This window comes from Ovis aries, chromosome 3, assembly GCF_016772045.2.
Source record: "Ovis aries strain OAR_USU_Benz2616 breed Rambouillet chromosome 3, ARS-UI_Ramb_v3.0, whole genome shotgun sequence".
Classification (NCBI taxonomy): Eukaryota; Metazoa; Chordata; class Mammalia; order Artiodactyla; family Bovidae; genus Ovis; species Ovis aries.
The window spans coordinates 225,286,266-225,314,026 of NC_056056.1; the positions used below are offsets into that span (position 1 = coordinate 225,286,266).

The 27,761-nt window shown below is 61.2% G+C and overlaps 1 protein-coding gene across 5 annotated transcripts; it reads right to left on the reverse strand.

Moving 5' to 3' along the window:
* On the reverse strand, window positions 1–26,848 carry IL17REL (interleukin 17 receptor E like). Of its 5 annotated transcripts, XM_060414306.1 has the most exons (17): window positions 24,279–24,502; window positions 21,181–21,208; window positions 8,097–8,246; window positions 7,831–7,937; window positions 7,477–7,591; window positions 7,183–7,227; window positions 6,804–6,940; window positions 6,425–6,496; window positions 6,291–6,345; window positions 5,615–5,778; window positions 5,501–5,545; window positions 5,159–5,216; window positions 4,789–4,961; window positions 4,546–4,626; window positions 4,304–4,361; window positions 2,998–3,141; window positions 2,772–2,911 (listed from the first exon to the last, which is right to left on the reverse strand). In XM_060414306.1, the coding sequence occupies exons 1-17, from the start codon at window positions 24,378–24,380 to the stop codon at window positions 2,886–2,888; spliced, it is 1,560 nt and encodes a 519-aa protein (XP_060270289.1). In that variant the 5' UTR covers window positions 24,381–24,502; the 3' UTR covers window positions 2,772–2,885. The 5 variants fall into 5 exon arrangements, with proteins under 5 accessions (XP_060270290.1, XP_060270291.1, XP_060270289.1 ...); XM_060414309.1 differs by lacking the exon at window positions 24,279–24,502 and adding an exon at window positions 25,636–26,848 and having other exon boundaries at window positions 8,097–21,208; XM_042247907.2 differs by lacking the exon at window positions 2,998–3,141.
* Between the last annotated feature and the right edge of the window lie 913 nt (window positions 26,849–27,761).

Here is a 27,761-nt window from a genome sequence, read left to right on the forward strand (position 1 = left end):
TCAACGTAATAAGCATACATTTTAAAAGAATTAAAATCATCAAAATCTTACTGGAAGTTGTACTCATGAAGGTTCTTCAGGAACGACCGCCCTTCGCCTTCTGACCGGAAGAGGGGAAAGGGGGCACCTGTTGCTGGGGGCTGGGTGCACACCTGCCTCCAGAGATGCCCCTGGACCGTGGGCACTGCTGTCCGGAGGCCCCACTGCCAGGACTCAGCGCCCAGCCCTGCCTGCCCCGCTGCCCCCTCTTCCTCTGGCGACTCCAGCTGGACACCCAAACCCTGGCCTCAGCTTGACCTCCAGGCGCAGAGAGCAGGCAAAGACAAGCCGCTCCACACTCCTCACTGCAAAAGACAGCTCACAACAGCAGCCCACTCCCTCTACACAAGCTACCGTTCCTGCAAACTAGGATGCCCCTCGAACCACCAAGAACGTTGAATCCGAGCAACTCCGAGGTATCACCCATTTCTTTGGTCACACTGGGGGCCACTCTGCTCTAAATGGCACCCCTCCACACACACGCACTTCCTGTTTGCTTTCTCGGCCTCTGCCTTCTCACACCAGGCACTCACATAAGTGACAGGCTCAGCGGTTTGTGAGCTGTCTTCCCCATGCAGAGGTCAGCTCCAGGTAGGTGACTGATGGCTGTTTGCCCGGGCTTTAGGGCTGAGACTCCTGACCTGGGGCCCCGCAGTTCAGGGCAGAGCAGACGTGGTCTGCAGCCCCGGAGCCGGTGCTGTGTGCTCCTGGTGTTGGGAGAGGGTGGCGCCCAGCGGGTGCTCAGGGACTGCTGGGGGGATGAGGGGATGAATGGGTGAGGCACACAGACCCGGGTTACCTGTGAGCTCTGGGGGGCGGGGGCGGGGAGGGAACCGGTCATTCTTGGCCCTGGGGCCTGACCGCACTGGTGCTCTCCTGCCGAGGTGTGGCCGGGCTGGGGAGGGGAGGTCCTGCTGAAGGCCTCTCACTGGCCGCGGCAGCATGCCTGTCAGGCCACGGGGCTCCGGGTGCGCGTGGACGGCCCAGCTCAGAGCCCTGGGCTGAGTGCCACCACCATGCAAGGGCAGCACGTCCTGGACAGCGGGGCAGCTGGGACCCTGGAGCACCCGTCCCCACCCCAGCCCTGTGGCCAGGCAGGTCCTTAGTCCTGGAGAGGAGCGCAGTTGTTCCCCTTGTCTGGGCTTCCGGTTCCCCCCGTGGGATGGCCAGGGCTGCTGCGAAGTGGAGGAGCCTGCATCTGTTCAGTTTCTAGCACCCAGCCCCCAAACCCCGCCAGCCAACCCACCTCCCCACCCCTCCAGGTCAAGGATTCCTCCTGAGGGAGGCGCTGGATCAGGGCCGCAGTCTCTGTGCACAGGCAGGGACCCCGAGGCAGGCCAGGCGTGAGAAGCCGGAACTTGTGGCGTGGGGACCTTGGTCCCCACCTCCTTCTGTGCCTTGATGCAGAGGGGGCACTTGGGGCAGACAGGGGTCTCCAGAGCACGGAAGGAGTACTTGCGTGAGCCCAGAGCACAGCCCGCGGGGGGCCCGGCCTGGCCGAGGTGGGGGAACAGGATCTGCGGGCTGGGGGCGCGACAGCCCCTCTCGAACCGCGGGCAGGGGTCCAGCTGCAGTCACGGCCTCCATCCCGCCTCAGGGGGGACACGCGGCCCCGTGGTCCCCCAGTCCCCATGAGGGCTCCCTGGCCCTGCCGACCCCTTCCCTGTCCTCAAGGGAAGCGGCGAGCCAGGCAGACAAGAGTTTCTCAGTGAGGGGGCATGTGGGCTCCACCGACCCGTCTTGTCGGCTCGGGCAGCAGCTCCCACTAAGGGAGCGGTGACGAGACGTCCAGGGGCCTGTGTTCCGCTAACGAGGCAGAGCCCAGGCCGGGGGCGGGGCGGGGGTGCGCATGCGCAGACGCAGCCCAGCGTAGGCCAGGGGCGGGGCCCGGCCCCGCGTGCCCCGTGTGCCCCGTGTGCCCCGTGTGCCCCGTGTGCCCCGTGTGCCCCGAGTCAGGTGAAGGTGACTCCAGACAGCGGCCCGGCAGGGGCGGCCCGGGGGTCCTTGTGAGCTGGCAGGGGGGTCCCGTGAGGGCAGGCCCAGCCGGCAGACTGCTGGGCGACCGCTGGCCTGGGACACAGAAATGAGGCTGGCAGGGCCGAGGGCGCCCTGTGGCTCCTGAGCACAGGTGGCGCGTGGTGACCTCAGGGGGTGCAGAGCGTCTGAGAATGGCTCGTCCTGGCAGCTGGCCCCTGGGGCCAACGGAGTGGCCGTCCCTCACCGCACTGTCCTGGCTAGGGGCCTGGGGAGAGGAAGGTGGTCCAGCTCTGGGGGCAAGGGTGAAGGCTGGGTGCTGGGGTGGTGGGCGCTCAGGTTCTTAGCAGACTCTTTGAAGGGTGGGGGCCGGTGGGGGCACCCAGGGTGTGGACCCCAGCACGTGTGTGGGTGACCTGGCCCCCCAGACCTGGTCAGTTCCAGGAAGGGTGGGGTCACACCCTGCACTCCAGAGAACCTTGTGCTCAGGGCCAGGGATGCTGGCCCTGACCCCAGGTGGTCCAGAGGGAGCCTGGGCCAGGCTGAGACAGATGCATCAGGGGCTGGGCCATCTGGGGAAGGGGCTGCCCATGGAGCCACTCTGTTGGCCCCACACAGGGTTCAGGAGGGGCTGGAGGTCCTTCATCTGACCCAAAGTCCTGGCATCGTCCAAGGGCCCAAGTAGCTGCAGGCCTTTGGAGACCCGAGAGGTACACAGGCCCCTAGTCTGGGGCCAGGTGAGGACCCTCAGTGCATGCCCTGAGGCCGAGCCTTCGCGACAGAGGCCTGGGGTGTCAAGACGTGAGCTGGCCCCTTGCTGCATCCCTGCAGTTGGACCTGGCACCCGTGTCTTCTTGGTGAGATACTTGGCCTCAGGCGGCTGTCCCCTGGGTGGCAGCTGGGGAGAGAGGAATGGGGGGCTGGCTCAGGCAAGCCGTGTGTGGGGGCATAGACCCCCCACCCTTCAACCATCTGGTGGCTCACAGGGTAAAGAGTCCACCTGCAGTGCAGGAGACCTGGGTTCGATCCCTGGGTCAGGACGATCCCCTGGAGAAGGGAATGACAGCCCACTCCAGTATCCTGGCCTGGAGAATCCCATGGACAGAGGAGCCTGGCAGGCGGCAGTCCCTGGGGTCGCAAAGAGTCAGACATGACTGAGCGACTAACACTTCAACGTTCACTTTTCACGCGCCCCCCTAGCGCACCTCCGACTATGAGGTGGAAAGCAGGAGAGGGAATGAGACCCCACCCTCTCAGGGCCCCTTGCCCTGTCCTGCCAAGCCAGTGCCCGGTCAGCAGGCAAACGTCCATCTTCGGGGGAGTTTACCCTGATCTCTGGAGCAGTATCCTTCCAGGTTGCCCAACTCCAGCTGGGCCCAGGTGCTCTCACTGATCACAAGACCCTGGGACTCACCCAGCATGGCACTCCAGTCATAGCCGCAGGCCACCCACCATGCCATCTGACTGGCAAATATCGGAGCCCCGGTCCAGACACAAGGCTCTTAGGGGTGACCATCGCCCCGCCCCTTCGATCCGCTGGGGCGGGGAGGTGGGGGCTGTGGTGGGGTGGGGTAAGGGGAGAAGTGGATGCAGGCCCTGGAGCATTTGCCAGGGGAGGTGGGCGGGACTGGGGCGCCCTGGCATTGCTGAGACTCAGCTGCGCCCAGAGGCCATTCGAGACCGGCCCAGTTGCCCATCAGTGGACGGGGTGGTGAGAGCGCTGGATTCCCAGGCACCCCTCTTCCTGTCTGCTTTTCAGCACTGGCAGAGGTTTGCACTTGAAGATGAGTGTGCTTGCTCCTCACTCCCACTGCCCTTGTGCCACTCACTGCCCCCCCTACCCCAGGCCCTCAGGCAGGAGTCACCCCCTGGGCCACACCGAGGCCCCGTAGGTTTAGGGTTCCCTCTAGATCCTGCCAAGTCCGAAGTCCAGGAGTCTGGGACTCCTGGGTGGGCGACAGGTGGGCCGGGGACTTCGAGTTTCTGGGCAGTTGGAACCAGAGCCCAGGTCAGTGTGGTGGACACTCAGGGAGGAGGGCACAACACCCTTGACCCAGTGCGAGGCCCTGGAGGAGCTTGATCCCCCAAGTCAAGGCTCAGAAGCCTGGCCTGACGCTGAGGCGGTGGCCCCTCTGTCCTCCACCTCCTGTGCAGAGTGTCCCCCGCATCCTGACGGTGGGAGACAGGGCTGCTACGGGCCAGTCTGGGGTCTAGCCCTTGGCCCCCGACAGCCCCTGAGTACCTGTCCTCCCAGCCCCAGTCCCCGCTGAGGCCTGGCCCGCTCACTCACCACACTGGAGCCCACAGAGCTGCTGGGGGACGGAGAACTGGACATCGGTCCTCCTGCCCTGCGGGCAGGGGCAGGGCAGAGAGAGCAGGTCAGCACAGCCTGTAGCCCACCCTGCACGCCCCCTCCTTCCCCAGAAGCACCATCCGGAGAGGCTGTGGGGCTGAAGGGACCTCCCAGAGCAGCCCAGGGTCCTGGGCAGCTCCTGGGAGGTGGGCGGAGGCTGGGCAGGGCGGTACACCTACCTGGATGCAGGTGCTGGGTGCACAGGCCTCGTCCCCAGGAATATCCACAAAGGCCACTGCAGGGTCCCCTGCAGAGTCACCCTGGCGGGGGAGGGGCCGGTCACAGGCAGTGGGGGCACAGACCAGGCTCCTCCAGGTCACTGTGGTGCTCGCCACCCTCCGCCCTCGTGGGGACTAGCTCTGACTGCAGGAAGGTCGGGGGTCAGCCCCACCCCCGGGTTGCCAGGACAGGGCCTGCCCCACCTGGCTCACAGAGGCCGCAGGGACGGGGGTGGCCTGGAGCAGTCGGCGGCAGGCGGGGGGCCACGTCTTCCCCTGGTGGCACAGGCACACCTGGAAGCGGGCGGGGCTGGACGAGAAGAAGGCCACCCGGAGGTGGCCCGGAGCGGGCGAGGGCTGGACGGCCATCTTCCAGGCTGCGGGGGCAGGGGTGAGGCCCAGCGCCCACCCACCGCTGACCATCTTGGCTATGGCCACACTGCAAGGGCCCCTGACCAGCCCCCCGCCTGCCCCCTGGAGGGCCCCGCCCCCTTGTTGGGGCCCCACCCCTCAGAGGGCCCTGGTCCCCTTGGAGGCCCCGCCCCTTGGAGGCCCCGTCCCCTGGAGGGCTCACCTGGGAACCTCGGCTGCTTGAAAGGGCACCTCACTTGGAAACCCAGGCTCGTGGAGAACTGCCGGAAGGCCGAGGGACAGGGTGTGGCTGTGCGCCCAGCGACAGGCAGGCCTCCTTCACGGCCCTCTGGGACTGCTCACAAACCCCCACCTCCCACTGTTGGCCCAGGAGGGGTTAGAGGGGCTGCTAGGTGGCTGGACCCTGGGGCTGGGCAAGGCCCAGGGAGGGAGACATTTGGCTGTGGGTCCCCTGCCCCAATGCCGTGGGTCCCTTGTCTGGCTCCTCAGATCCCTCCGCCAGCCCCGGGAGGGCACGAGGCAGGCGGTGGTCCAGCCCACTCACCTTCAGGCAGAGCTGGGGCTGTGTGTCCACGAGCGGGTACTGCACCTGGGGGGAGCTCACGTCAGGGCTCTGGCCATCCATCTCCGCCCCCATCACTGCCTGGGGGACACTCACCCTGCCGCGGGCTGGCCGGCCTGAATGCTTCAGCTCGAGGCAGTGGGCCCCTGGCCCTGGCTGCCAGCACAGGCTCACACGGCCTCTCACGGGGCAGGCGGGCTCCCAGCTCAGCGCCTGGCTCCCCGGGTGGTAGTGGATGGCATCCGGGAGGCTCTCCGTGACTGCAGGGACCCTCCCCCAGGGCTGGAGTCAGAGGGACACTGTCCCAGCTGCTGACAGGCCACCGGACCCAGCATCTGCTCAGTGATGGGCAGGCTGGGTCCTGGGCAGGTATCTTTTCCCGTGGCTCTAGACCTAGGCCCCACCCAGTTCGCTTGTGTGCCCCGTCAATGAACACCCCTTATCCTCGGGGAGGATCCCCTCCCCCTCCCGCTGTGGCCTTGGCTCTCCCAGGTGGCCAGGCCACGGCGCCCGCGAGTGCTTGTGCGCTGCCTGACATGGATGCTTGCACCCACGCAGGGCTTCCACCACCTGGAGGGCTTGCCCAGAACACAGCTCTGACGACCTACTGCCCGAAGCTGTCTCAGGCGCTGAGGCTGGCCCTCCCCGCTACTCTCAGCCCTCCTTGCGTCAGCCCTGTGCGCTGGACCAGCAGGCCCCATCCTTGGGGACCCCTGACTCGCCATCTCCCACCCCTCCCTCCTTGCTCTCCCGGGCACCGCAGGGCACTCACCATTTTTGAAAGGGCAGGTCTGGATTCGAACCGCATCAGGGGTCGCCGACCAGACCTACGGAAGGGGCTGGGATCAGCAGAGTCGGCCCATCCTCTCGTCCACTCTCGCGTGTCAAGGCCGCACCCTTACTGACCTCAAGGCACAGACAGGACAACTCTTGGCTGTAGGGTAGAGAGACCCTCCGGGAGACCCTGTTCCCTGTTACCTGCATCAGAGAGAAGGAGCGTGGGCGGGGGCGACAGGAACGGGTGGGGCCTGCTGGGCGGGGCGGGGCGGGAGGGGAGGACAGAGGGAGGGTGGGCCTGTGGCTGTGGGCGGGGCCAGGGCTGTGGGCAGGGCAGCAGGTGGGACAGCTGGTGGACGGGCCTGGTGGGCGGGGCTGGGGCTGTGGGCGGGGCGGCAGGTGGGACAGCTGGTGGACGGGGCCTGGTGGGCGGGGCCGGGGCTGTGGGCGGGGCGGCAGGGGAGGGCAGGGGGCGGGGCTGGGACTGTGAGCGGGGGCTGGGGCTCACCCTCACTGGGGCGCCCGCGTCCTCGCAGGTGAACCGCTTCAGACAGAGCCGCACGTAGTAGTCAGGGCCCCCCGACTCTGGCACCTGTACTAGAATGACCTTGCGGCTGCGGTCCACCCAGTAGGAGAGCTTCTCAGCTGTAGGAGGGCAGGAGGAGGGGTCACGCTGGGGCCAGAGGTCACCAGGCACAGGGCTCCAGCTGTCCTGACAGCCTGCATGTGGTGACTCCTGCCAGACCCAGGCGTCTTGGAAGTTGCCTGCCTGAGGACCATCGTGAGTTCCCAGAAGAGCCCGGTAGGAGGCCTGTGGGTGCCCACCACCACCCAAGGGTCTTCCCAGGAGCAGCGAGGCCGGGGTCCCACCTGGGGAGGGACCTCACCGAAGCAGTCAGGCACATTCTTCCCCACGTCCTCCTCTCTGCAGTCTGCGAATGACAAGGGAAGTGTTGTGCCCAGCCCACTCTGCCCCAGGGGCCACCCCCAGCCGGGCCTCTGCTGGTGTGGTTTCCAGAAGCCCACCCCTCCGGGGAGACAGCAACCCAGAATTAAAATACACTTGCTGGGACCTGTCCCGCATGGCCTACCTGCTGCCTGGGTGACTCCTGCCCCACGGCAGTCACCACTCCCTCCAGGAGGCTGGAGGGCAGTGCCCACGCCAGCTCCCTGGTCCCTACCTTCCATGTGGTATTGCTGGCCCAGCTGGACCCCGCAGAAGTGGGGGACAGTCCTCAGGGTGACGTAGAGGGTCTGGGCCACGGCCACCTCAAAGCAGTCAAAGCGCACCTGGAGCTGGGCAGGGATGGGGTGAGCTGTGGACCTGGGTGTTGACCCCTTACCCCTGGCCAGGCCAGCTCCACCTTGCACAGCTGGAACCCAGAGTTTGGGGTAGGGGAGGAGGGGTGCCCCGTCCATGGGCTGGGATGGGCTGTGGAGCGGGGAGGGTAGCGAGAACTGGCCAGGGGACAGCTGTGCTGCCGGGCACAGGCTTGGGGCTGGACCTGAGGGTCCGGGTCAGACACTGGCCTCACCTGCCGCCCTGCTTGCTGGCGGGAGGCCCTGGACACCTGCACAGTCTGGCACTGCGTCTCCTGGGTGTCCAGGCTCGTGGAGCAGACCTCCAGGCCCTGCAGGCTCTCTGTGGAGAGAGGGTCCGCAGGCTGTCAGACCATGCTGTCCCCTGTGAAGGCAGTGAGCAGGGTTTCTCTGCCCCACCCTAGCCTGCCGTCAGGTTGACATGGGAAGAAAAGGAGCCCTGAGCCCCCCCATGACCCAGGAGTGACCCTGTCACAGTCACCGTGCAGCGCGAGGGAGGCATTGACGCGCAGGAGCAGGGAGCAGCCGTCGGGTGGGGAGCACTTCATGGCGGTGGAGAGCGCCAGGGACCCCAGGACGGACCTGGGCATGGACACGGGGGGCTGCCGGCAGAAGCTGTTGAAAATATTTCCTGTTGGGGGAGAGGGAGGCTAAGTGCCAGGGTTGCTGGTGCCTGGGCTAGTCCCTGTGGGTGGCCGGGTGGGGAGTGGCTCTGGGTCTCTGCTGCACAAAATGGTGGGGGGGTCCTCCCTACTCTCCTCAGTGCCATCAGAGAGCCAGGCCCTGGAAGAGTGGTGGGCCCACCTGAGCCATGTGCAGAGCTGTCTGCTGGGCCCAGGAGTAGGGCCCCCGCCTGGCCAGCAAAGAGGCAGAGGAGGCGCCCCCGCCAGGCGTGCCGGCTGGCCCCATGGGTTCCAAGGATGAGCAGCAGCACAGGTCTGCGGGGGGCACCCGGGCCTGGGCCTGAGGCCCCTGCCGCCTAAAGCCCTGTCCATGGGCAGCAACTGGCACAGATGGCTTGGCCCCAACGGCCTTGGTCAGGGCCCTGGAAGCGGGGGCCGGACCGGGCACCGTGCAGGCAGCAGGGGTCTCACTTTCAGGCTCCGGGGCTGAGCGGTGTTTTCGGTCTTGGCTCTGCCCAATCTTCAGGCAGATGCTTCAAGGTCAATGGGGTTAGTTCCACGGGCTCCACCATGCCCCGGAGAGCCCTGCACCCCATGGAGCTGGCAGCCCAGGTTCCCTCTGGCACTCAGGGCCTGGCGTCCCAGCCAGGTGACGTGTCAGATGGTATGTGTGCTCAGCGGTGCCCAGGGTGCAGGCACACCCCAAGCAGCGTGGCAGGAAGACCCGCCCTCAGGCTGACGGCCAAGGGGAAGCAAAGGACGAAGGTGCCAAGGCCCCTCCTGGGCTTCAGGGGGAGGGGGACACGGGGACCAGGGTGACCGGTTGAATGCACGAGGGTGGGGGAAGGGCAGAGGGTGCACCCAAGGCCGTCTCCCCCCGTGGCACAAGGAGCTGGAGTGAGGGGTCCCCCCTCACTGGTGGCTGGGCTCCCAGACCTTGGAGAAGGGGGCCGAGGCACCACTGCTGAGACCCAGCCAGTAGAGCTGGCCCGTCGCTCAGCGGAGCCCTGACCTGACCAGATCAGACGTGATTCAGAGAGGCAGCAGAAACTGTGAGGTCTGAAATGTTCCTGGGAAAGAAACCAGAGCTGTGGGCCCCGCTGAGGTCAAGATGGAGGTCAAGTTGGAGTCACGGAGCTCAGCCTGGACAGCAGGTGAAGTGCGATCTCAAAACACTGGGTGCAAGGAAGCCAGGACGGCGATGCCCACAGAGGGGGCAACCCGGGAGCCTCACCGTGCCCACTGTCCCGAGGGTGCTGCCAGGTGGCGGGGATAGGGTAACAGCATCCAAGGTACCTCCCCAAGAGAAGAAGTGGGGCAGATCTGGGCAGAGGCAAATGGCCGGAAGTGGCCAGAGTTTGCAGGATGAGCACAGGAGGACCAAGACGCAGAGAGCAGGGTGAGTGTTTGAAGGAGTGGGATGCCCACGTGGACTGAGGAGCTGCAGGAAGAGAAGAAGCCGGAGGGGCCCTGGGGACAGAGTCTTGTCGGCCCGTGGGTCTGGGGTGTCCCTGCTCCCAGCCAGACCACAGACCCAGGGCCTCACGGGGCCCTGGTGCAGCAGACGCAAGGGTCTTGTTTCTGTAAGAGAAATAACTAGCCATGGGTGGAGCGCTGCCCTGATCTCGTCTAACAGATCTTGAAAGAGAGACCCCAGAAAGATTAACCTGTTTCCAAGTAAGCGGACTGTATTCCAGAAAAGACTCAAGAGTATTTGTGACGAAAGAAGTGTATATCCAGTGTGCCTCTGTGCTCAGCCACACAGCACCGCCTCTGTGATCCCATGGGCTCCAGGCAAGAGCACTGGAGTGGGGTGCCGTTTCCTCCTCTCCAGGGGATCTTCCTGCCCGAGGGACTGAACCCATGCCTCTCATATCTCCTGCACCGGCAGGTGGATCCTGTACCGCTGAGCCGTCTGTGAGCCAGGTGAAAATCAGTCCACCGTATTTTCAAGCTTGGTGAGGACTATATACTCACAAATCCAAGAAGCCCAGTGAAAGATAAGAAACATGAAATTATAAGCACACCACAGTCAGTCTGTTCAAAGCCAGAGTAAAGAGAAAACTGTAAAGCTACCAGAGGAAAAGACGCGTGAGGCACAGCGGAACCAAGGCACGGGAGAGGCAGACTTCTTTTGGGAGCCATGCGAGTGAGATGATGATAGGAAAGACTCCCCAGGACTGAGAGACAAAAGCCACCAGCCTAGCGTCCCACCCCTGCTCAGGCCTGCGTGCCTGACTCTTGGCAACCATGCTGCGAGTCCAGCAGGGAATGCACGGTCGTTCCAGCAAATGGTGCTCAGCTCTGTGTCCACTGGAAAACAATGGGCTCCAGACCACAGCTCTCACAGAACGTAAAGTGGATTGTCACACTCAGTGCAAACCCTAAACTACCAAACTTTCAAAAAGAAACCTATTTTCAATAATCCCTATGACCTTCAGTTCAATTCAGCTCAGGCGCTCAGTCGCGTCCGACTCTCTGCGGCCCCATGGACTGCAGCACGCCAGGCCTCCTTGTCCATCACCAACTCCCGGAGCTCACCCAAACCCATGTCCATTGTGTCGGTGATGCCATCCAACCATCTCATCCTCTGTTGTCCCCTTCTCCTCCTGCCTTCAATCTTTCCCAGCATCAGGGTCTTTTCAAATGAATCAGTTCTTTGCATCAGGTGGCCAAAGGATTGGAGTTTCAGCTTCAGCATCAGTCCTTCCAATGAACAGCCAGGACTGATCTCCTTTAGGATGGACTGGTTGGATCTCCTTGCAGTCCAAGGGACTCTCAAGAGTCTTCTCCAACACCACAGTTCAAAAGCATCATTCTTCTGCACTCAGCTTTCTTTGCAGTCCAACTCTCACATCCATACATGACCACTGGAAAAACCATAGCCTTGACTAGACGGGCCTTTGTTGGCAAAGTCATGTCTCTGCTTTTTAATATGCTGTCTAGGTTGATCATAGCTTTCCTTCCAAGGAGCAAGCGTCTTTTAATTTCATGGCTGCAATCACCATCTGCAGTGATTTTGGAGCCCAGAAAAATAAAGTCGGCCACTGTGTCCACTGTCTCCCTGTCTGTCAAAGACAAGTCAGAGACTGGGGTGGGGGGGGGATATTTGCAAATCACGCACCTGTTAAGGAGCATGTGTTCAGAACCTGTAAGAACTTTCCAGATTCAGCAACGAGGAAACCAACAGCACGTCTGCCTGTCCTCCACGTGGAGGGGATGGGGCTGCGGGTTCCACCGCCCCAGATGATGGAGGTTTAGAAATAATAAAGCCAGCAGGTAGCTGTTGCTGTTCAGTCACTAAACTGTGTCCAGCTCTTTGCGACCCATGGACTGCGGCACGCCAGCCTTCCCTGTCCTTCACTGTCTTCCTGAGTTTGCTCAAACCCATGTCCATTGAGTCGGTGATGCTAGCTAACCATCTCATCCTGTGTCATCCCCTTCTCCTCCTGCCCTCAATCTTTCCCAGCATCAGGGTCTTTTCCAGTGAGTCGGCTCTTCACATCAGGTGGTCAAAGTAAGCGAGTAGTTGGTCTGCCTTTTCCTACCCATGTGTGCTGGCAGTTCTAAACGGGGGTAAAATCCTCCCCGCTGGTCAGAGCTGGGAATGGTCCCCTGCCCCGGCCTGGCCCCCACCACACACCCGGCCTGCTGCTGCCTTGGGGCTGATGAACCCGAGGTGTGGGGTCACATGGGCGATTCAGAGCTTCCTGGGGGGACAGTTCCCAAGGGCTGTGGCTGGAATCGGAGCAGAGGCTGCCTGCAGGAGGCGGCCGAGTCCTGGTCTGGCTCCAGGGGCTCCTGGGCAAGCCCGGGAGTGGGGGGTTAGTCCGGCAAGGTGGGGGTAGGGTGAGGAAAGCTGTGTCCCCAGGCCTGACGTTGCCTTGCTGAGAGGCGTATCCTCGGAGCCTGGAGCTTCAGAACCCTCTCTCATCTAGGCTGTCCCTCGTATGTGTGGAAACGTCCTCCTCTGTGCAGAAAATGAGAAGGCGGCGTCTTTTGACCTTTTCTGGAGAAATACAAGGACCTGTTGCAGCCAGTCAAGAAAAGGATCAGAGTCAGAAGGAAAAAGGGTGGAGCCACAGAAGGGAAGGGCGACCGCGGGTGCCATGAAGTTGCTTGTATAAAAGTAAGAACAGGCTCCTGTCCCCAGTTAAGCTCACAGCACAGAAGGTGTATGGGAGAAGGTGATGTGACGGACTTCCCTGCTGGGTGAGTGGTCAGGGCACAGCGCTTGCTCTGCGTGGGCATGGATTCAGTCCTTAGTTCAGGGACTAAGGTCCCACAGGCTGTGCAGAGCAACCTCACTGTGACTGTGTGGAAGGCATTGTGAACCCCAAATTCTTCATAAAGATTAAGGAGAAGTAAATACATTTGATCTCATTTGAAGGTTTAAAGCCATCACAGTAAACCAGAGGCATACTAAGAGAAGGCCTACCACCTCGGCTGCATCTTAAAAAGGAGAAATATGAACTCAGAAGGAAGAAGTGGGTTACGAAGGGAGTCGTGAACACAGGAGCTGGTAAGATACGGAGGGGATTTAACTGCGCGTTGGCAGGGCAGGAGAAGGAAGGGCTCTGTGCGTCTGAAAACCCGTCGGGGTTTCCTTCTGCATCCCACACGAGCCTGTGCTGTCTGGACCGGTTCTACTGAGAACAGCTAACAGTGCTGGAGGGAAAAAAATACATGTTAAAAACTCACATGTAAAATCATACACGTGAAAACATACATGTAAAACACGTGGAACATACCCGTAAACACATACATGTGGGAAACATAGGCACAGACAACTTACATATATGTGTGAAAACATACATGTGAAAAAACTTCCCCGACCCCGTGAGAGCTGAGGAAGCGGGGGGGGCAGGACGCGGAGGCTCGGCCGGACCGGGAGGCCCAGGGCTGCCCCGATTCGGAGAAACCTGCTGCCTCCTCCCACCCTTGGCCCAGCGGGAGGGCAGGGACAGGGAGCTTCCTGGAGAGCCTGCAGCCTCTGCGGGCTCCCGGCGCTGGTCTGCACCCAGGCAGATACAGGGAACTTCAGTCCACGACTTAGAAATGGTCCCGATAGTCACAGGTCACTCCTGGTTCACCGAGAAACAAAAGGAACCCGGTCTGAGGGGAGTTGCCTGAATCCTCGGCCCGGGGATGGCCAAGAGCCATTTCTCAGGGGCACAGAGCAGACTTTCATTTTTGGCCACACTGCGTGGCCTGTGGAATCTTAGGTTCTCTCCCAGGGACAAACCCCAGCCCCCAGCAGGGAAAGGCAGAGCCCTGATTGCTGGACGGCCAGGGAACTCCCTGGAGCAGACGCGTGAGAGATAAACAGAGCACCCAGAGGGAGGGCCGGAAGAGACACACGCCACCAATGGTCCAGGAGCCTCCACAGGGCCACCGTGGGTTTAGAGCGGAGCCTCGGGCAGTCCTGCTGCTTGCCAACTCCGAACGGAGGTCCACTGCGCTTTCTGCACAGGGCCTCAGCACCTCCTTTCTTCCACGCTCGGTGCTCAGAACACCGGGGAGAGCAGCGTGAAACTGTGCCCCCGACACTGTGTCTGGGCCGCAGCACTCCCCGCTAGGTGGGCTGGAGAGGGCGGAAACCTGTCTGCACAGACTCGTCCCCGTCTCTCCTGGTGCTCACGACCGGCTGGTCTCCATGGTCGGGCGCTCGGCTGTGAATACCGCACCGCCTCCCCTTCCACTCGTGTTCTCAGCGTTGCAAACAGCCCTGCGTTAGATTTTCACCCCGTTTCCCGTCTGACCCCTCCCGGGGCCTCGTGGTTGATGCTCCTTCCCTAGGAGGGGCCCTTGGGACAAGAGCCCCTGAGTCCCAGCCTGGGCCAGTGTCCTTTCATGGAAATATGTTTGATGCATAGCATTGTGTAAACTTAAGGAGTACAGCGTGCTGGTTCGGTGCATTCATCTGCTGTCATCGTTGCTGTTGTAGCAAAAGCAGCCATATCAAGTCCCATAATTGTTGCTTCTTTTTTGTGGTTGGATTAATTAAGGTCTGGCCTCTTAGCGAGTTTCGCGATCATGACGCAGAACCGTGTCTATCGTCATGAAACGAAGCGCTGTGGTTTTGCTGTCCGCGCTCTTCTGGGGTAAAATGTAGCTCTTTGAAAAATCGGATGTACTTTCCTTTCCATTTTGAATTGCTAAGTTCTTTTTGCTAAGAGGCCCAAAGATGTTTCACTTTAACATCCACCCATTTTGCTTGAGTGGGTTCTCACGTTGCATCTTCGGGGCTGTTCCTCTCCAGTTCGACGCCTCGTGTTGGGGCTGTCTGCTGTCCCGGAGCTGCAGCTCTGCGCCTCTGCTCTGCGGCTCGGCTTTCTCCAGGGGCTCACGGCGCCCGCACTCTGGACTTTCTCTGTCTATCTGCGGCATCTTCTGTTATTGACTCGGCATTTCATCTCTTTCGACTCTTTTTCTTTTCCAACCTTACTTGTTTTCTTTTCTGAACATTTTCATTTCTTCACTTATTTTTGGTCGCATGGAATCCTCGTGACTGTGCGCAGACTTTCCTCTCAGTGTGGTGAGTGGGGCTTCCTCTTTGCTGCGGTGTGTGGGCTGCTCGTTGCTCTGGGTTCTCTGGTTGTGGAGCACGGGCTCCAGGGCATGAGGGCTCAGCACTCAGGAGCTGCGCTGCCCGGGGCCCAGGGCGCCAGCTCAGGAGCTGTGGAGCGCGGGCTTCGCTGCTCTGAGGCGCGTGGGATCTTCGGGGACCAGGGATTGAACCCTGCATTGGATTCTTGTCCACTGTGCCATCACGGAAGTCCCTTGTATTCTCATTTTAATTGAAATATAGTTGATTTACAATGTTGTGTTAATTTCTGCTGTATAGCAAAGTGATTCTGTTATACATATAGATACATTATTTTTTAAAAAAGCTTTCTTTTTCATTGTGGTTTATCACAGAATATTAAATATAGTTCCCTGTACTAACAGCTCAGTTCAGTTCAGCCGCTCAGTCATGGCTGACTCTTTGCGACCCCATGGACCACAGTATGCCAGGCCTCCCTGTCCACCACCTGAAGTCTACTCAAACACAATATGACACTTGTTTCTGATTTTTAAAAAAAATCCCCTTTTCATCTTCTATTTCTCTCAAGGCATTTAATATTGGGTCTATTCACTACTTCTAACATAGTCGTAATTTCTGCAGTGATATTTCCTTTATTTTTAAGCCCAAGTGTTGTCACCTCATTTCTGAAATTTCCTAACTTTTGTTCCTATTGTTCTTTAACATCTTTATCAACTTTCTTGAGTCTTCTAACATTTCATGCAAAGATGGGCTCAATAAAGAACAGAAATGGTATGGACCTAACAGAAGCAGAAGATATTAAGAGGTGGCAAGAATACACAAAAGAACTATACAAAACAGATCTTCATGACCCAGATAACCATGATGGTGTGATCACTCACCTAGAGCCAGACATTCTGGAATGCAAACTCAAGTGGGCCTTAGGAAGCATCACTACGAACAAAGCTACTGGAGGTGATGGAGTTCCAGCTGAGCTGTTTCAAATCCTAGAAGATGATGCTGTTAAAGTGCCAGCAAATTTGGAAAACTCAGCAGTGGCCACGGGACTGGAAAAGGTCAGTGCTCATTCCAATCCCAAAGAAAGGCAATGCCAAAGAATGCTCAAACTACTGCACAATTGCACTCATCTCACATGCTAGCAAAGTAATGCTCAAAATTTTCCAAGCCAGGTTTCAACAATACGTGAACTGAGAACTTCCCAGTGTTCAAGCTGGATTTAGAAAAGGCAAAGGAACCAGAGATCAAATTGCCAATATCTGTTGGATCATATGAAAAGCAACAGATTTCCAGAAAAACATCTATTTCTGCTTTATAGACTATGCTAAAGCCTTTGACTGTGTGGATCACAACAATCTGTGGAAAATTCTTTAAGAGATGGGAATACCAGGCCACCTCACCTACCTCCTTTGAAACTTGTATGCAGGTCAAGAAGCAATGGTTAGAACCGGACATGGAGCAATGGACTGGTTCCAAATTGGAAAAGGAGTACGTCAAGGCTGTATATTGTCACCCTGCTTATTTAACTTATATACAGTGTACATCATGTGAAATGCTGGACTGGAGGAAGCACAAGCTGGAATCAAGATTGCCGGGAGAAATATCAACAACCTCAGATATGCAGATGACACCATCCTTATGGCAGAAATCGAAGAAGAACTAAAGAGCCTCCTGATGAAAGTGAAAGAGGAGAGTGAAAAAGCTGGCTTAAAAGTCAACATTCAAAAACCGAAGGTCATGGCATCTGGTCCCATCATTTCATGGCAAATATATGGGGAAACAATGGAAATAGTGACATACTTTATTTTCCTGGGGTCCAATATCACTGCAGATGGTGACTGCAGCCATGAAATTAAAAGATGCTTGCTCCTTTGAAGAAAAGCTCTGATTAACCTAGACAGCATATTAAAAAGCAGAGACTACTTTGCCAACAAAGGTCTGTCTAGTCAAGGCTATGGTTTTTCTGGTAGTTATGTATGGATGTGAGAGCTGGACCAAAAAGAAGGCTGAGCCCCGAAGAATTGATGCTTTTAAACTGTGGTGTTGGAGAAGACTCTTGAGAGTCCCTTGGATGGCAAGGGGATCAAACCAGTCCATCCTAGAGGAAATCAGTCCTGAATATTCATTGGAAGGACTGATGCTGAGGCTGAAGCTCCAATACTCTGGCCACTTGATGTGAAGAACTGACTCATCTGAAAAGACCTGATGCTGGAAAAGATTGAGGGCAGGAGAAGGGGACGACAGAGGCTGAGACGGTTGGATGGCATCATGGACTTGATGGAGATGAGTTTGAGTGAGGTCCAGGATTCGGTGATGGACAGGGAGGCCTGGCGTGCTGCAGTCCATGGGGTGGCAGGGAGTCTGAACTGGCTATTTTAAGCCACTGTGAAATGAACAGCTGCAGTTGTGGGTTTTGGGGTGTTCTGGTGCACTGCCTTTGCCTGTCGGGACCTCATTCTGCCCCTCATTCTCTTTTTATTATCATAGCTCGCCTGGGCTTGTGCCCACAGGCCCCCTTGGCCACGGTTCCCTGAACAGTTTCCGCGCTTTCAGCCACAGGCTGGGCTCTGCTTTCCTTGCTGCAAACAGCGCCCTCTGCTGTCGCTGTTGGATGGACGTGCTTTGCGGTCTGGTTTCCCAGCTCTGTGAAGACCTACAAGACCTTTTAGAACTAACACCCAAAAAAGATGTCCTTTTCATTATAGGGGACTGGAATGCAAAAGTAGGAAGTCAAGAAACACCTGGAGTAACAGGCAAATTTGGCCTTGGAATGCAGAATGAAGCAGGGCAAAGACTAATAGTTTCGCCAAGAAAATGCACTGGTCATAGCAAACACCCTCTTCCAACAACACAAGAGGAGACTCTACACATGGACATCACCAGATGGTCAACACCGAAATCAGGTTGATTATATTCTTTGCAGCCAAAGATGGGGAAGCTCTATACAGTCAACAAAAACAAGACTAGGAGCTGACTGTGGCTCAGATCATGAACTCCTTATTACCAAATTCAGACTCAAATTGAAGAAAGTAGGGAAAACCGCTAGACCATTCAGGTATGACCTAAATCAAATCCCTTATGATTATACAGTGGAAGTGAGAAATAGATTTAAGGGCCTAGATCTGATAGACAGAGTACCTGATGAACTATGGAATGAGGTTCGTGACATTGTACAGGAGACAGGGATCAAGACCATCAAGGAGATCCAACCAGTCCATTCTGAAGGAGATCAGCCCTGGGATTTCTTTGGAGGGAATGATGCTAAAGCTGAAACTCCAGTGCTTTGGCCACCTCTTGAGAAGAGTTGACTCATTGGAAAAGACTCTGATGCTGGGAGGGATTGGGGGCAGGAGGAGAAGGGGACAACAGAGGATGAGATGGCTGGATGGCATCACAGACTCAATGGACATGAGTCTGAGTGAACTCTGGGAGTCGGTGATGGACAGGGAGGCCTGGCGTGCTGCGATTCATGGGGTCGCAAAGAGTCGGACACGACTGAGCGACTGAACTGAACTGAACTGAACTGAACTTCCTAGCTCTTCCTTCCACTCGGCCTCATCCGCCTGCAGTTGCTTTTGCCGCTGCTGTCCTCAAGCTTCTTGTAGCTTCTCTGTGCAGGGCCGCCTCCCAGGGGGACCCTGAGCAGGTGCTGGGTGCTCGCCAGTGGCGCTCACTGCCTGCTGGGTTCAGACTCCCCTCTGCTTTCTGCTGCCCCTCCCACCTGGGGCCCTGGGGCCCTGGGGCCTGTCTCTGGGGTCTGGAGCCTGGACCCCGCTTCTGTTTTATGCCCTCCTTGCTCTTGTATTTAGGACTGCCTCAACGACGCTGCCATCTCCCAGGACAATTTAGGAAAGAACTCAAGCAGAAGTCAGTGTCCAGCTTAAATCTATTCATCCAGGGGCTCAGTATGCAGGTCCACAGCATGGGGTGTGTAGGGAGGGCCCCCAGGACTCAGGGTGGCCTCACTCAGGAGTAGAGGCCGTCGGGGAACCGCCCGGACAGTGTGGAAGTCTGACGACGGGTGGGGTGGGGGTGGAGGCGTCCAGCACTTGGTGCGGCCACTGCCGGGTTTCCAGGCAGCGAAGGGCACAGTCGGGCTCTTGCCTCAGAGCACACAGAAACAGAGCTCGATGAGTCAAAGACCTGAGTCTGAGAAACAAAACTTGAATATGGAAATAGAGGAAGTACAGGGAGGAAGTCGCGATGACCTCAGAATGGGGAAGACTTCTGAAAAGATCCCCCCCAGTTCACGAAACCCTGAAAGGGGAGGCGTGTGAATACTATTGCATCGAAACCGAAGCGTGTGACTCTCAGCCCGAGGCTGAGGAGGAGGGACAGTGGGAAGTCTGTGACGCGGGGTGACTGTCGTCGCCCCGGGAGGAGCCCACACAGGTCTCAGTGTTGTTAGAGACACACAAACGGAGATGGGAGTGTGTCTCACAAAGTACCCCCCATACCTGCCAGAACCCTCAGAGGTCGCCGAGCCAGAGAACTGCCCCGCAGCGGGCCGAGCACGTGGGCCAGGCCGGAGTGTCACCCAGACCTGAGCTGTGCCCTTGCCTGGTGACCCCGCCCCCAGCAGCCCTGCTGGGGGGACAAAGCCCGGGAATCCGTGGCGAGCCCCCTCTGCACCCCCATCTGGAGAGAAGGAGGCCAGGTGGGGTCCTGCATTATCACGTCTCCCACTGGGGTACGAGGGAAGGGAGGGGGAGGGAGAGAGCCCGTGACAGCCCCCAGGTCCCCTAGAAGCCGAGGGCCCCTCCCCACACCCCCACCACCCCCCAGGACCTGCCCGGCCGAGTTCCCCCAGCATGTCTGGGGCCCTCCGGACATCTGGCCCTTGCACACAGCAGGTCTGCAGGGGAAACACCATGGATTTGGGGTCAGTGAGTGAGAAGGGGGTCCAGAGGCAGCTGCCCACGTTTGACCAAGACTGAAAGAACGTCCCAGACGATGTAGAAAACATTAAAACAGCTAGGAGAGGAGGAGAGAGAGGGAGGGAAGGAGGGGACCGGGAAGGCAGCACGTGGGAGGGGAGAAAGCGCCGTGGCGGGACGGAGGGGAGGCCCACCGCGAGGGACACGGCGGCAGGGACACGCGGCCCAGCCCGGCGGTCACAGTGCAGCGGGCTCAGAGGAGACGGGGGGCACAGGGGCCAGAGAGCGCATCTCGGGGCAGACAAGCGCAGACCGGGAGGCGAGCTGGCCTGGAATGCTCACAGCAAAAGCCCCGGAGAAAGACAGAGACAGAGGGAGCCGGCGACGCGGGCAGAGGTGGCGTCATCAGAGAGGAGGCCTGCGCTCCGGCGGACGGGAAACGCTCCTGGAGGTTACCGGACAACCGCGTCATTGGGTCGGAAGCTCATAGGGATCCAGGAAAGGGCCCAGCCCGGGCGGGAGAGGAGCCTGCAGGCCCCTCAGCAGAAACACTAGCCAGGGGCGCCTCGGGCTTCTCACCCTCAGGGAGGGTCCAGGCACAGGCTGTGACCCGATGCCGTTCAACTCCACGACCACTGACTGCGGTCAGACGCACCAGTGACAGGGGCCTGCCTGGGCAGGGGCACGCGTCGGCTCACGGGTCCTCGTCCTGTCTCATCTCACACCTTAACCTTGGGGGTCCTTGAGAAGTAACCCCTCTCGAGGTGAAGAAGCATTCAATTAACGTTTAGCCATTTCTTTGGTTTTTCCTATTAAAGTCAAATTAAATTAAATACTGATTTTAAATGGAATGAAGTAATTTCACTTTTATAAAATTTTTGTCATCTGTTTATCCAGGAACAGTATATTTGCCTACAAAGATGAATAGAACTGTGTCTTCCTGACATAAACAGCATTTATTTCTCTAGGAAGGCTTTGGCGGTAGCTTTATCCTTCTTATTATTATTATTTATTATTCATCCCTGCACGCATGTGCGCTAAAGTCGCTTCAGTCACATCGAACTCTTTGCGACCCTATTGACTGTAGCCTGCCAGGCTCCTCTGTCCATAGGATTCGCCAGGCAAGAATACGGGAGTGGGTTGCCATGCCCTCCTCCACTGCGTCCCTTAAGCCCCTTTTAAAATAAATATAAAGTGTCTGCAAAGACAATAAAGCTATTTTTAAAATAGGATATTGTATTACGGTAGGCAAAAACGGAGCATGTGATGAGAACGTGGAGGTTTCCATGTATTGCTGGTGAGGTGGAGACTGGCGGGGCCACTTCGCAAAGCAGCAAATTCCAATAGCATAGGAAACCGCGACTCCCATGTCCAACAAGCCTGCAGTTGGGTGTGGAGGGGGGCTGTGCCCTCCTGCCCCAGGCGGCGGCAGGGATGGGAGGGCACTCTGCCCGGTGAGGCGGGAGGGGGTGTCAGCGGGGACCGGAAGGGCCGCGCGTCCTCCTCCTGAGATGTACTCACGGTTCACGCGGCTCTTGCAGGCGAAGCCCTGCGGACAGAACACGGAGAGGGAGTGAGGCCGGCGGGCCGCCTCGTGCCGCCCCGGCGCCCCACTCCGGCGCCCTGCGCCCCTGGGCCTTCAGGCCCACCCCGACACACGTGGCACTCCAGGCACTGCAGGACCGCCCGGAGCTGCTGGCGTGGGGCCGGGCGGGGAGGCAGCAGGCAGCAAGGACCCGGCTCAGGCCAGGCAGTGACGCCTCGGGTCAGGGTGGGAGATGAAGGGGCTCGGGAAGGTGGGGGCCCCCTCACGGGCAGGGCGCTCCAACAGGTGGGGGCTCTTTGCCAGCACGGGGTGGGGGGCAGGGGTCTGCTCCTCTCCCCTGGGTCTGGGGGGCAGGCACTCTTGGGGGGTCCATCTCCAGCGCTACACCTCTTCCTAAATAGTCTTCATTTTGGAGTAATCTCAGGTTTATAGAAAAGCTGCGAGGATGGCATCAAGCTTCTCCCAGTGACCCCGGATGTTACTATCTGGGTAACCGGGTCACTCTTGGCTGAGCCCCACACTCTGGGTCCCCTCTCCCTGCCCAGGCACCTCGTCTGCCCCAGCCTTTTAACCATCACCCCTCATCACCCGGTCTTCTGATCACGACATCCCCCTGAGACAATAAGGCCTTCAGCCCCCAGCCGCACAAACCCCACTGAGGTGACCCCCAGGGGCCTGCCCGTGGTGCTCGGGCTGAGGAAGGTGACCAGGGGCAGCAGGGGGGTCGGCTGGGCAAAGGGGCTGCACCCGCCTGGGGGCCTCGCCCAGAACCTGACCAAACAGATGGGTGGAGGGTGAGACGGCCAGTCCAGCGGCCCAGGGGCCAGCGGGCGGCACAGGGCAGGCCCAGCAAGGCAAGGGGGCAGTGGGCCTGGGCCACAGCCTCGCCTGACCACCCCACTCCTCCCACAGCCCCGAGGCTTGGAGCCAGCCGGCACCCTGCACCCTGTGGCCTGAGTCCACCCCCTCCCAAGCCGGCGGGGCTCCAGGGAGTGGAGAAGCTGAGGCGCACCTGTGTCCTGGCCCTGGGGCACGCCCGCTTCTGGAGACCGCCCTGTGCCTGAGGACCACAAAGCCGCTGCCCCGGGTTACTGGTGGGGTTGGGTGAGGTCTGGTGCTTGGACCTTGGGTGCCCAGAACCCCTCTCCCTGCCCAGGGACCAGCAGGGGCAAAGGTCAAGGTCAGAGAGCACCGGTGGACGGTGGCGCCCGGTGGAGCTGGGGGTGGCGGACGCGGGAGAGGGCCGGTCTTTGTCCTTTGTGGGGTGGGGTGCGGCGGGACCGAGAAGCGGCTGCCCCGCCCTACCCCCCACCCGCGGGGGTTTCCGATGTTGGGCTTCTCGGGGCTTCCCAGGTGGGTCGGCAAGGGCGGGGTCTGTGGGGAGGGGACCAGCGGGCCTGGTCCTCACCCTGCCGCCCCATCGGGTGGGGAGGACAAGGTCCTTCCTAGGTGCTTGAGGAGGGGCCCTGACCGCCCCCACCCCCAGGCGCCCTGTGCTCAGCTGTGCCTGTCCCCGCCTTCCTGGCCCCGCCCTGCCTGAAGGCTGTCACGGCCCAGAGCGCTGCGGGGGTCTCCGTGTAGGTGGGGTGTCTCCAGAGGCACCCAAGGTAGCCCCCGACCCTGGGCTTCCTGACCCCCCCCCAGGCCCTCCCCCAGCCCCTCCCCCAGCCCCTCTTCCAGCGGCCCCTCTCCCAACCCCTCCCCCGATCCCTCTCCAGGCCCCTCCCCCCGGGCCCCTCCCCGGGCCTTCCTGGCTGTGTCCGGGCTCTTTCCCCCACCCCCACCCCAGCCTCCCGCCCTTGATCCCGCCGCCCCAGCTGGGTGCCAAGGCGGTGCCCGGCCGCGCCCTCTCCGTGGTGGGGGCCCGTGGCGGGGTGGGGGTCTCCTCTGGCCTCTCCCCTCGACAGCCCCTCCTGCACCGTCCGCGCCCATCCCACGGAGGGGGGCCGGTCACACCCCTGCAGCCTCACCCTGACTCCACCCCCACACCCTGCTGTCCCAGCACCAGTTCTCCGTAGTCTGGTGGGCTTCTCAAACCCCATATTTCAAAATTCCCACATTTCACGGAGTTTCCTCCCTGAAAACTTGCTCCCTGAGCCCAGAGAACGCCTCCAGCCTGGGCCCAGGCGCTACAGCAGCGTCTTAAGATTCATCCTGGCTTCTTCTTCCCTGAGGTCTGGGACCCAGTCCTAGCTCCACCTCGCAGTGCTCCTGAAGCTGCCCACCCTTCCACCATCCCCGCGGGCGGGTCCAGGCCCCACCCCTACTTCAGCCCAGCTGTTCCCTCTGCACCCACCAGTCCCACCAGGAGCCAGAAGGACCCACCATGGGTCCCTGCACACAGGACCTGAGTCCTGCTTCTGAGGCTCTGCCTGGCCCCTGGCCCCCTGAGCCCGCCCTGCCCCTCCCTGGCCCTCTGCTGGGCGCACGCCGTGCCCTGGAGAGCGTGCCTGGCACACTGACTGTGTGCCCCAGGGTCCCCCGAGCTCTCTCGCCAGCTGCCACTGCTTCCTGAGCCTGCTTGCCCTGCGTCTCCCTGGGTCCCCGCTGACCCCCACCTGGAGGAGGGCCCATGCCTGGGGCTCCCCAGCCCGTTGCAGCGGCTAGCCTCCCCAGTCTTGAGCTGGGGGACCTCCGAGGACAGGTGCTGCTGGCTAGGGCGCTGTGGGGACAGTGAAAGTCCCGGGACACCACGTTCCGAGCCACATCCTTGCCCCACGGCACCTGCCTGCCCAGAATGAGTTCGGTGCCCACGGCATTTCCTTAGGTGGGTGTCCACACAAGCCCGGACACCACCCCAGCCTGCACCCCGGATGATGAAACGGCCTTGTGAACACAGGAGGCTGCCGCTGCACAGCTCCCCGGGAAAGGACACTCACGGGGCCTCAGTGCCCCACGCGCTCCTGGCAAACGCTTCCCATGACTGGCGCCACGGGTTGGGCCACCACCTTGGGGAGCCGCGGGCCTCTGACCACCCACCACCCCGGGCCCCGGGCCCCTTGCTGGTCACTCTGAGTAGCGTGTGTAGGTGGGCCAGGCTGCTCAGAGGAGAGTCCAGGAGGGGCAGGCTCACCTGGGGACAGGAGAGGCCGCATTCCGTGACCCTGGGGATGGCCAGGCTCTGGTAGGCGCCCCAGCTCAGGCAGAGCAAGGCGACGGTGCGCCCGGCCAGCATCTGGCCGCAGGAAGGTGCCCGCCAAGTGAGGGCGCGAGGGGTGGCCCGTGGCGACTGTGCCTCTCCTTCCCGGCCTGTGGCTCAGCTGGAGTGAGCTCGCTCCTGGGGCAGACACTCCCCCTCGCAGTGGGCTGGCCACAGCCACAGCCCACAACTTCCGCCTGCGGGCTTTGGCCCCTGGCCAGACGCCCTGGAGTTTCCAGGCTGTCAGAGGAGACATCCTGGAACTGTGGGGCTCCGGGGTCTCCAACGGCTGGGTGCCCCTGGGGCTGGCAGCTGGGGCAAGGCTGACTGTGGGCCTGTGAGCTCGGGGAGCCGCCCTGCACCCCCCACGGCTCCTCGGTGTCTCCCCTTCTCTCAGGCCTCTGTCCCAAAGTCGAGGGATGGAAGGTGGCTTGTGCCCGGGTCGTCGAGCTCAGCGGGGCTGGCAGAGAGGTGGGAGCCGTCCCTGGCACCAGCCCCAGCTCCCACAAGCCTGGGACACCCCTCCAGTCCTGAGTGCCCATCCCTCCTCTGGGTGTGAGAGGCTGCGCCACTTTGCTGAGCCCTCGCTTCACTGTCCACACCCTAGAGAGCACTACCCCGAGGCTGACTCTGGGGCCTGACTTGTGCAGGGAGTGCACTCTGCCCCTTCTGCATTTGGGTCCTCTGCAGAGAGGCCTCCACGCAGGCGCTCACAGCGCCCTGCCTGCCCCCAGGCCTAGGCTGAGGTGTGGCTCAGGGGTCCTTGGTCTTCTCCCTGGGTCCAGCCTGCCTCCTGCACTGGCTGGCAGGTCTGAGCACCTCTGGCCCCGAGGGCATGTCCCCTGAGTCAGAGGCATGGAAAAGAGGGAGTTGCTGGAGAGCCCAGAGACACCCTCCAGGGCCCAGGGAGCTGGGGATCTGCTTGGAGCCCCAACAGGGCGCCGCGTGCGTGGAGAGGAGCAGACCCAGCTGGCAGCACCCCTGGGCGGGCTCCCTGGGCACCCCCAGGGCTGCCCTGGCTGCTCACCTGCCTGTCGCCCCCTCGTCTGACCTGAGACGGGCTGTGGACTTGAGCCTCAAGAGGCAGGAACCAACATGGGAAACCCGGCGTGGGGCCCGCCGGCAAACATCACCCAGGACCACGGTCCCCGCCACCTGCGCCCCCACACCACCCAGAAGCCAGAGTCCCCTGCGCAGCCTCCCTGCCCCAGCCCGAAGCAGCTGTGGGCTGCCTCCCCCGCCGTTGGGAGGCAGAGCCGATGGCGGGTGGAACCGTCTGGGCAGTGTTCACCTGTGGTCTCCTGTGGGGTGCGGTCAGCTGTTGGCCGGGGCGTCTGGGGTGGCCGGGAAGTCCAGGCGCTAGTTCCCCCGCTGTCCCTGGCCTGGTCCCCGCTGAGTCAGGCTGCCAGAGCTCCCTGGGTCAGCCGGATGGCTCCGGTCAGGAGGGCCACAGGTTGCGTGCCCACTGTCCACCAGGCCGAGCGGGCAGGACCAGCCTGAGGCCGGTGAATGCCCGAGGCTGCCACCTGCTTTCTCACCTGGGGGAAGGTGGGGACTGTGCACCCAGGGACTCCATGGGCACTGGCCCTTCCTGGAGCGAGGAGGCCCCACGTGGCCCCGGTCCTGGCCCCTCTGCCGGCCAACACCCCCGGGGTCCGGAGCATGTTGTGCCAGTACCGAGGGGCTGCAGGGGATCAGAAACGCAGCCACCATGTGGCTTCATGGGGAGAAGCGTGGTGGGGATGGGGCCTTGTCCTCTGGGGCTCCCCAGCCCCTGCAGGCGCGGGTGGCTGGGACGCCCCAGCCCGAGCCGAGATGCTTCGGAGGCTCACCCGCCTCCGGTCTCTGCAGCCTGCACGGCCCACGGACGGCCCGGGGGCCCGAAAGGCCACCTGCGGTGGACTCTGAGGGGTCTGACCTAGTTCGGGCGCCCCTTCACCCCCTTGCTCAGCACCAGGTTGGAAGGAGACGCTCGGGTGCAAAGAACCTGGAGCAGCACAGCCAGACTTTTGTTGAATCAATGAGTGAACAAGGGGCCTCTGGGGACAGGGCGCCCTCCAGTGAGGAGGGTGCCTGGGCAGGGGCACCCAGGGCAGAGTCCGCCTCCCCCAGGGCAGGGGTGCGGACTGGGAGGGAGGCGTGGGGACGTGGCTCAGCGTGGGGTGCAGGGGGGCCGGGGTGCAGGTGGGCTTGGGTTGCGGGCAGCCGGCCGGGGGCCCAGGCTCCATAAGAAATACCAAGGTGAGGGTGCACAGGTTCGCTAAAATAGCTCTGTATGCAAGGTCCCGCATCTACGTGGAGGTTTTCAAAGGAACGAGCCACGTTCTGGAGGCCGCGGGGCCCGGGCGCGTCGCTCCGGCCGCGGTGCTCGGCGTCACGGGGTCCACAGGCCGCTGCCCGGCTCGTCGCCGAGCGGCACGAAGGAGGCGCCCTGCAGGATGGCGGCGCAGAAGGAGCGGCAGCGCTTGCAGGGACCGGCGGGCGGCAGCGAGCCACGGCACACCAGGCAGGGCGCTGGGAGGGCCCTTGGCAGCCCTGCAGCAGAGAGAGAGGGTGAGCAGGGCCCTGAGACTGAGCCCGCCACCGCCCGGGACGGCGCCCTCCGCCCGGATCGCGCCCACCCAGCCCCGGCCACGCCCACCTACCAGGCCCCGCCCGCCCGCGCCCTATCGCGCCCCTCAGGCCACCCACCAGCTTCCAGACTGCTCCGGTGAGTCCGCGAAGTGGCGTCCGCCACCCTAGACCAGGCCCACTGGCCCTGCCCCAGAACCTCGTCTCTGGGCACAGTCACGGATCTCTGAGACTCTGCGTCCCAGGGCGTGTCCCCCTCGGACTCGCCCCGCTCAGGGCAGCCCTCACCCCCTGCGAGGCGCTGGTCTCCCCGGAGGTCAGTCCCAGCTGGCTTCCAAGCCCACTCGCTCCCCGCTCCCAGAAAAGCCGGGACCTCCACTCGAGGCCAGGGGGCGAGGCCCTGGGGCCTGTGCTCATCTTCTCCGCCCCAGGAGAGGAGTCCCAGCTAGGGGCAGTGAGCAAACCCGGGGACTCTCCTAGGAGGTTATGAGCACACTGTAGATGGCTGGAGCGCACAGCCCCATTGGCACCCACGAGCCTCCCCCCAAAGCCCACCTGGGGTCCAGCCTCGGGAGCAGGGCCTGCTTAGGAGACCCGGCGCGGACGCCGGCTGACCATGCGGGTGTTGGCTCCAGGGCCCTGTGGGCACAGGATGGGACTGCGGGACCTTGGCTCTCCACCCCCATCCTGCCTCCTCCCCTGCTGCTCGGACAGCGGCCTCGTCCTCCAGAAGGACACACTCCTCCGGCCCCACCCTGCAGAGCCTGGGTGCCTGGAGCCCCATTGAGTGCTGGTGTTTCTCCAGGATTTCTCCAGTTCCTCCAACAGACCAGGGGCGTGAGCCAG